A 9,910-nucleotide genomic window follows, 5' to 3' on the forward strand; every position below is an offset into this window, starting at 1 on the left:
GCCTTGTCCAGCCCGCTCAGAAGGTAGCGTGTTGTACTAACTTAGGTAGTAATACGAACATATATATATATATATATATATATATATATATATGAAGACTAATTGAACATATATATATAAATATGAAGACTAATTGAACATATTGAACATATACAGATGAAGACTAATCGAACATAAATATATGAGACGCACATATAGCATAAGATACCCATGCCCGTGTGTGCGAGTGATATGGCGTGTGTATTAGTGGGCATGTATGTCTCCGCTTCTGCACGTGTGTGCGCGTGTGAGTGTGTGCGTGTGTGCGTGTGTGTGTGTGTGTGTGTGCATGTGTGAGCGCATGTGGATCACTGATTGGCCGCGGGTAGTCAACCAGCCCGCCTTTGCTTCTTGAGGTATCTGTCTTGGCCTATCAGGTCTGTGTGTTTTTGTCCCAAAGTCCAATTTTTCCTGTCCCCCACTGATGGCCTGGTCCATAGGTGGACCTGTCCTGGTTGCTCTACAATTGGACATGTCCTTCCTCAATGACTGTGGGTCCCTGTGTCTATACTGCCCTCTTGGGCGCGTGTCTGTATATGTTGGCCTGTAGGCCTGTGACGCGTCAAGTCCGTGCTCCGTACTTCTCACTACTTGTTTCTGATACGCCTTGCTCTGGTTCATATCACAGATCAGTGAATAACCATTAGGAAGCACTTGCCTCATATTAGTTGTTTCCCTCATTTATACAGCTATTTTATTTCATTTTTGCTAAAATTCTTTTTTGTTCTTACCGCATCCCAATAATATTCTTTCTTTGCTCCTACTGCATTCCAATATCATTCCTTCTTTGCTCTTACTGCATTCTAATAACATTCCTTGTCTGCTCTTACATTCCACTAAAATTCCTTCGTTGCTCTTATTCACTCCCAACAACAGTTGATACACCCTACGGTAGTCGACACTTCAGAACTCTTCCCACACCGACGGGGTCTGCCGTTTCGCTATGGCCTCAAGATCTTAACTAAAGAGCATCTGAAGCGCTTCATACAGCAGGTGGGTGGCTTGAACTGTTATGTACTAGAGCAGCCAAAAACTGCACTACACTGTAGCAACCAGACTGCATGCAAACAACTTCGGTCATTGGCACACCACAGGCGGTTACCCGGCTTAGGGATGTGCGACCGAACCTTAACCCCTGAAACCCTGAAACATGTTTCCTGGATAGCTATGTTGGCTGTATCCAGATTGTGTTGTATACGCCTTTGGTCCACCGCCGACAAGCATTTTTAGTAGCCTATGCGTAGGAGATGGTTTGAATACATACACCATCTGCCCATTTCTGAATACAAATGCACCCGCTGAGTAACCTGAATGAGTAGCGGATGGCTTGAAAGTGTGCAACATTTGTCCATTACTGATGCATGTCAGATGGCTTGAATATGTGCACTATTTGTCCATTACTGATGCATGGACTGTGTACTGAGATACCTGATGAGTAGCAGATGGCTTCAATGTGTGCACCATTTGTCTATTACTGATGCATGTACTGTGTTCATGTACTGTGTACTGATTTACCTGATGAGTAGCGGATGGCTTGAATATGTGCACTATTTGTCCATTACTGATGCATGTACTGTGTACTGCGTTACCTGATGAGTAGCAAATGACTTGAATGTGTGCACTATTTGTCCATTACTAATGCATGTACTGTGTACTGAGTTACCTGATGAGTAGCAGATGGCTTGATTGTGTGCACCATTTGTCCATTACTGATGCATGTACTGTGTTCATGTACTGTGTACTGAGTAACCTGATGAGTAGCAGCTGGCTTGAATGTGTGCACCATTTGTCCATTACTGATGCATGTACTGTTTTACCTTTGAGCAGGAGACGGGACAAGGCCATGACTCCAAAGAAGACGCCGTGGCGGCGCTGGAACTGGTCATCCATCGTCTGGGAGAGAACAAAAGGTACTCACTCGCACACGTCCATCGACAAAAGCACGTATATATGGGCAGGTTTTAGGTTTTATGAGTGGCTACTAGGGTTTAGGGGTGGCTCCAAGGTTTTAGTGTTTAAGGGTGGCTCCTAGGTTGCTTGTATTGTATTGTTGCCTCAGAGTGACGAGTCCTATGCTCGTCGTGTGGCGTGATGTGATGACGGTCTTTTTGTTTTTATCATATCCGATCGATTGTTCTTATTTATGTGTTAGGCCGGCCTAATTTGCAAGCCTATATCTGATAATATATGTACATTCGCACAATGAAGTGTTCCCTGCCGCACTACGCGTGTTCGATCTATTACGTGCAATGCACGTACGTACCCATCAACATACATAAATACATGCATACATGTATACATACATACATATATACATATATATAATTATACATATATATAAATACATACACACATATATATATGTGTGTGTGTGTGTGTGTGTGTGTGTGTGCGTATATATATATATATACATATATGTGTGTGTGTGTGTATGTGCGTATATATATATATATATATATGTATGTATATATGTATGTATAGATGTATGTATGTATGTATGTATGTATGTATGTATGTATGTATGTATGTATGTATGTATGTATGTATATATATATATATATATATGCCTATTTTTTCATGCTTCCTGTTCACTCACAGACACCTCTCAGTGCATGGTGCATATTTTTTTCTTACTTCCTTTCCACTCAGGCACCACCTAGGGCATGGTCCTATATACACTAGATTGTCACACCATGAACACATTGCTCACGCTTTCGTTTTTTCGTACCATCTCTCGGCCATCAGAAAAAGAGAGCTGTCGCAAATTCGCAGCAATAGCATACCCACGAGTATAATCCAGCGACAAAAACGGCCGAGCTCAGACAATATACGCGTGCTGTTTAATAAGTGAGGGGCCGGCCCGTCCCGATATGGGGGCTGCTCCACGCGTGCACATGGCTGCTGAGTAGTGCCACTTTGATGGGGTTAGTTGACACACGAGTATGAGAACACCCTTGCAATATTACACACGGTCTCTTGTTGAATGTATGGCCATGTAGCATGCACGACGTGCTTGTGGTTGGGGAGATAAGCAGACTCTTGAACAACACAGTTAAATGACTGCGCCTGTCCAGCTTGGATGCCTATCATCAACAGCGGTGTAGGTACGCGGAATGCAACCAACCATATGCGGTTGTCGTGTGTTGGATAGTGTGCTGTCATTGGCACGTTCACCTGTGTACGGATAGTATGCTATCATTTGCACGTTCACCTGTGTACGCACAGGTGCTGGTGAGTGTGTGTGTTGTTTACCACAAGAGAGACTGTGATAATTGTGTGCGGGAGGACGCCACCACGCCATGACCACGTGTTCGCCAGATAAAAAAACAGTGGGGAAGCAGGACAATGGCACATACAGTATTGTACAGACTCTGTCTGCGATGATTGACAGTAACGTACACACACACTCACACTCACACTCACACGCACACACGCACGCACACACAGCTTGTCATCGGCCAACTCGGTGCGGCACACCTGCCAGCGAGAACGATCACCTCACTTAACGGCGTGTACTAATAGTAGTTTGTCTGGCTATCGCGTGTTTAAGAACGCTTGGGAGTGGGATATGAAGCGCACGTTTCACCACAGACACGGTAATGTGACGGTATAAAGCATACGGCATATGTCACACAATTGGCTCCGTTGCGTTTGCGAACATAGCCGTCTTGGGGTGTGGGTGGGATGGGGGGTCATGACGGGGCCATGTATAGGCCTATGCGTACTCTGTTTGCCACTCTGCAAGATTATAAGCAAGCCAGCCTCGGACTTGGGACTCTGGAGGTCTGCGATTGTCTTGATACTGCTCGCCAAATACCCAGGTCCAAAAACGGAATGACAATCAGCACATCATCTTGATGCGCGTGTCTGTGGTGTTGTATTGTGCGTTGTTTACAATACGCCCCGCGTGTGCGATGTGAACCACATGCAAGGAAGTGGGTTCTGCGCATGGAGTTTGTGATAAACGTGACACGATATCCGACACGCCTGCGACATGTATACAACATTTGTCGGACAGGGACCTAATTCGGAAGATGGTTAAGTAAGTTGTAGTGTCCCACAGATGTGACACATTACCTGGCACGCAGACGGCCGTAGTCATGGTACGCATCTGTTACAGGGCATGGCGTGAATGCCACAAGACTGACCTGCATGTCACTTCGCTCGACATCAATGCGACAAGGGGTGTACCTAATTGGTTTATGCTCGGCTGCTATGTTGCGCGCATGGGCTCACTCGTGAAGTGTGGGTGGAGGTGTGTGTGGTGTGCATATAGTCACGCCCAGGCGTGGGTTAGAGACGGCTGGTGTGTAGCAAGCGTCCAGGGACAGGGGGTGATCGGAAGCGGCCTCGTGATGTGTGGCTAGCGCATATGTTCTTACCACCACCTCATGCTATGCGTTGAACGTGAATGACCTACAAAGCACACTGCGTGGTGGCCACAGCGGGTAGGCATAGTGTGGGTATGAACAGTGTAGGTCTACTGTACTCGTGAGCTCGTGCGAGTCCGCGCGCGATTACTAAACACAGCAGGTACTGGTTTTAAGTACGACATCGACGAGGTTGTTTAGTTAGGGCCGGATCTAAGCAATGATTTCAAGAGTGGAACAATCTGGATCTGCGGTGAAATGCCTAAGAACTCTGTGAGTGTATTGGGCGTGTGCTTGTGGCCAGTGTGTGCGCCCAGGAATGCTGTGGGTGTATCACGGCTGCTATTGGGAGTCCATATGATTCCTCAGTGACATGCAGGGAGCGTGCACAAGTGGTGGAGGGTGTACACACATTCACACAAATAGAACCGCATACGTTGGTATCAATCCAGACACGGATGCATTGGTTTGGGCGGGAGCTCCATGGAGATAGTCGAGTTGTGGTGCTAACCCGTACAATTAGCTACCTGGTGTGTGCTGATGTGTAGATTAGCGAGCGTACGATAAAACACGCACTCAACAACAGCACGGCCGCAAAGATCATTAAAAGAATCCTGGTTTCCGGGATGGATCAGATGTACTTTAAAATCATTGCTTCCGCACCTGTGTGTTTGGTGCACTTGCACGGTGCTTGAGGTCATCTTCAGGTTCTACAGTTTTATATCCTTTGCTGATATGTGGTCCATTCCATGTCAAGGTGTCTATACCCAATTTGTTGGTCTCCCAGTATATGCTCTTTCACACCAGCAAAGATAGGAAGATATTGAACTGTAAGTAGCACTACAAAGACTCGAATTAAGGTCAGTTTTAATATAATCTGGCTTGTTTGAATCTGCCTGTTTCCTTGATGAAAATATCGGCCTCATACATCGCCCCTGTCCAGAAGAAGCGCATAGTCAACCATGAGACAATTATGTGGTTCTAGCTGTGGTTGTGCGAAGCGGGCATACAGGACAGACTTCGCGAAATAAATACAGTGTTGTGTACGTGTGTTGCATGATAGTTAGTAGTATCTCTGCATGTTCAAGGCCACGTATGGGTTTCATACGACACCACCGCCAGTCATTGGGTGCTGCAAAGGATGGTCCAGGTACTCACACTCAATTGCCGACATAGTTCAGGCTGGTCGATCCCTTGAGAGCTATAATCGGCACCAAGCTATAGAAATCGTAGTAGAGGAAACGTTAACGTGTAGTCTGTGACACTCTAATACGTGTCCCAGCACGTTTACGACGTGCGAACGAACCCCTCCGCAACACGTAGGGCTATTACAACATACTAGCGTTCACCACCAACGCACATGACAAAATCAGACTGAACCAGCAATCGCAACAATGGTTTTTATTGTCGCCCTGTGGCATTATGGCTATGTACAAGTTCTGTATATACACAAACGTGCATCGCCTCGATTGTGCTGGTCGTGGTGTGGAAAGCATCGGTTGCTATCTCGTGTCAGCAAGTACCACGTGTCCATGTAGACTAATTCACTCCGTTGGCGGATTAGGACGCATACAATGCAGTCACACGTGCTAGTTGGCTGAGCTTTTTTTCCTTGGAAAGAGATATATGCATATTTGGATAGCAGCCTGCGCATCTTTATGTTCATTGTGTTACATGCTAACACAGTATATACAGACGTAAATTGCATTTTAGGTATGTGACTGTGGACTTATCATGTATACTGTGAAAATTGTACACAGTGCATGTACATTTATAGAGCAATAACACAGTACAAGTAGGTATGTACAATAAAATTGTGTAGAATAAATTATATGTGATGTAAGTAAGCTAGTTCACAAGTGTCTACACGGTGAAAGAGAAGTGTATCAATAGTTGCAATCTTACGATCATGCATGTCTACTCATACACATATATTTGCATATACATTTCTACACAGGCATGCATGTGTGTGTGTATCTATCTACATTTGAATCCTTATGTGCTCACAGCAGGTACAACCTAGTGCGATGGCGGCGGAAATACGAACGCCTTAGTGTCACCATACGTCTCGAATGCACTGTAGCCGCCCATGGTATCGAATCGGCTCTTGCGGACCGTGTGCAATGGAGAAGCCGTACTGAATATGGCATTGTACAAGTTCGGACGCCCAGGACTGGGACTTGGGCTCGGGCTTGTATGTGGTTGTGGGTTGTAAAAATCCCTTGTACTCACACTGCGTGGCCGTGTTTTCTTGAGTGTGCTATTCATAGTTTTGGCATCCTCTTCGACATTATCGTCTTCCGAGTCGGTCAGGGAGTTTACAAAGTTAAGATGAGCCGCCGATTTCAACAGGTTGTGTAAATTCCCAGCCATGTCTGTGCTCCCTTCTTCATCGTCACTGCTATTTGCACTGATATCCTCGTCTGCATGCTCACCGGACACTTGCGATCTACCGGTGGATATGTGCACGGGATCGTCCTGTTCAGAGCTGGCACCATCCATCGCAAACAACAGACTAAGTGTGTCGCAGCTGTTGTACTGATCCACGGCAGGAAATGCCAGGGCCGTGGTCGAAGCCTCCTTAATGCCTTCCAACATAGTCTGGAACGCTGAAAACGAGTCTACGCTGCTATTTCGCCCCATGTCATTAGAATCCAGGTCCACATTTGGCATAGACAGGGTGTCGACCACGTCATTACATAGCCCAGTGGCCTCAGGAGTTAGTGAAGTACCAGAGCTGTGCGCGACAACGTTAATGGCATTGTCAACGTCACGGCCGCCCACTAACGCTTCACATGATGGGCTTATCGAAGCGAGACTAAACCGTTTATAAGCACCGAGAACTGATGGTGTGGGAGGTGTAGAGTCCACTTCTGTCTGTGCCTTAAACTGTACTTCGCTGTGAACCCGAAATTCTTCCGAAGTATTGGGTGCGATTCCAATTCGACCACTCACTGAGAGAGATTCGAACGACTGACATAGAGGTGCGACACCCTGTGACACTAAGGAAGTGGATGGCTGTGTATCTTCCGCAATGTTGTCATGGTCGGTGTTACGAATAATCGACTCTAACTTTGCTGATGAGTTGACAACGTGCTCGCTCGAATTCTGATCGAAGATTTTTGCATCACAGGATAAGGATGATGGATGAGAATCGATCAGATCCTGAAGTTGCTGCACACACATGCCGTTCGAAAGCACACGCGATTTCTTTTTCACCGATGCATGCAAGCGTGTTGGCACACCGCGACGCAAATGAGACATTCCGGGACTCCAACGCTTTTCAGTCGATTCTGCAGCTCCTTTAGTAAAATCAAATTCGTATTTGGGTGGGTCAACCGGTGCAGCCACTTTCGAATCCGAGTAATACTCGACTGATTGTGTGTTGAAGGTGGCTTGTGTATGCCTCAACCGATCGCCTGTCGCAGGGTCGATGATGGGTATTGCTCCACCAGTACGATGTTTGAGCACCGGGGATACACTTTTATTTGGCTCAGGTACTGACATGGAGTCCGGCTGTTTTGTATTCGCCACGGGAAGGGAGTTGGAAAGCATTTTTGGACACTGCTGGTTCTGATATTGATCGTACTGTTGCTGTTCTTGCTGTTGCTGCTGCCTTTGTATCTCTGTTTGTATAGTTTGGAAACTCTCGAATTGACTATGCTTTGCTTCACTAGACAGTCTACGTGCAGCTATGTTTCGTACTTTTTGCTCCAGCTCCAGGTCGCGCCGCTCCTTAGAAGTTCGACTTCTTTCGATTGTATCCTCGTTCTCCAATTGCATCTCCCGCTCTAACGCTTCATAATGGCGAGAATAAGCCATCATACCATGACTTGTGCCGTTTTGAGTGAGTTTCAAGATGGGCGAAGCCACCCGCGAGATTGGTGTAGGTGTTGTGGGTATGGGCATGAGACCGTTATCGAAATGATGGCTGGGTGCATTTCTAGGCAGCGATTGTGCACGGGTGCGATGGTTTGGAAGTTGAGGAATTGGTGATTGATGGATAACACTGGGATGAATATCACTAAATTGCCTTCCTAACGCTCCATGGTGAAAAGCAGTGGCATAGTTCGGTACACATGGCTCATTTCCGGCATATGCATAATCGCATCGAGAACGACTCTGTGTATGCGGACTCGCAAGTAAAGGGGCTGAACGTGGTGCGCGCGTCTCGGATATGCTCGGCACAGAATACTGATTTTTCGCACCCATCGGTCGATGTTCAGCATACGATACTGGATACACATGAGTGATCTCCGACGGCTGACTAATACTTAGAATAGCTTGCTTATTTTGACGCATGCGCGTGCGTGCTCGTTGTTCGGCATGTGCCACAATCGAGCTTTGACCTGGCGTTTGTCGTTGTGCTGCACGGCGCTGCTGCTGCAAATGGTGCTCCGCGTGTGGGGGTCGTACTGTGAACGCAGGCGCCGTGGGCTTCGTGGCTTTATCACTAGTAATCTTCATCTCCTGAGGTGCTGTGCCCAACAATGCAGGTCGTGGGGGCTTCTCGCCATCTTGTATGACTCTAAGTTCTACCATACTAAATACATACAGCAATCGATTCTAGATTTTGAGAATTTCACAATAAGAAAGTGGTTGATTGTTGGTGGAACCTGTGCTTAATATATAGGCTAATACAAGGCTATTGGTGTTATAAGCAGTCGTTGACATCGCATCTCAGTCTTAATATTCCACTATCTAATTATAATACAAATCGGAAAAGCAATACGATTAACGAATATGGCAGGCCCCCATTGCAATAGCCTATACTATAGGTCACAAAAGTGCGGGAGACTGAAAAGCAAATCATATCTCGAAAATAGTGAATGATTGTAGTTGATTGGTCAGATTAGCAATCAGCGAATTTTATATAGAATCTAATCTCTTTCCATTCGCTCTCGAAAATATTCTACTTGACCACCAAATGCAAAAAAAAAATCTCCTCTAGGCTCTGTGTAGACTTTTGACTAGACTCTCTACTGTGGTTGCATGGCAAAGTGCAGAAATCAAATAAATATGGTGGTTCATTTTTTAAAACTATCATCCAAATGATTTAGATTTCCACTATGCAAAAGTGTATCACGACTAAAGACGTGCCTGGGCACGTTTACAGGTTTTTATTGTTGCTTTCTTAGAACATTAGAAATATACGTATTATCTATATGTGTAAACGTACATATTACCACTATATGTATATGTAAATGTGTATATAGATGTAGACGTAATGTATATGTATATGTACAAGCATATATCTATGTCTTTATCTATGATAATGTTTGTCTCTATGTCTATGTCTATATATATGTCTTTGCATAGATCTATGTCTATATCTATGTCTATATATAGATTTATGTACATGTCTATGACTACCTCTATGTCTTTGTATATTTATATAACCTTGTCTATGTCTATGCTTGTATCTATAACTAAATCTATCTATCTATATATCTATATATATATATATATATATATATATATATATATATATATATATATTA

General features: G+C 45.1%; 1 protein-coding gene across 1 annotated transcript; it reads right to left on the bottom strand.

Moving 5' to 3' along the window:
- Positions 1-5,806: 5,806 nt before the first annotated feature.
- On the bottom strand, positions 5,807-8,951 carry SARC_06174 (hypothetical protein; the record flags this gene model as incomplete). Its single annotated transcript, XM_014299935.1, has 1 exon — positions 5,807-8,951. One exon carries the CDS (start codon positions 8,949-8,951, stop codon positions 6,429-6,431), a length of 2,523 nt encoding a protein of 840 aa, XP_014155410.1. The 3' UTR covers positions 5,807-6,428.
- Positions 8,952-9,910: the final 959 nt, after the last annotated feature.

The sequence above is a fragment of the Sphaeroforma arctica genome, assembly GCF_001186125.1.
Source record: "Sphaeroforma arctica JP610 unplaced genomic scaffold supercont1.430, whole genome shotgun sequence".
In the NCBI taxonomy this organism is placed as follows: domain Eukaryota; class Ichthyosporea; order Ichthyophonida; genus Sphaeroforma; species Sphaeroforma arctica.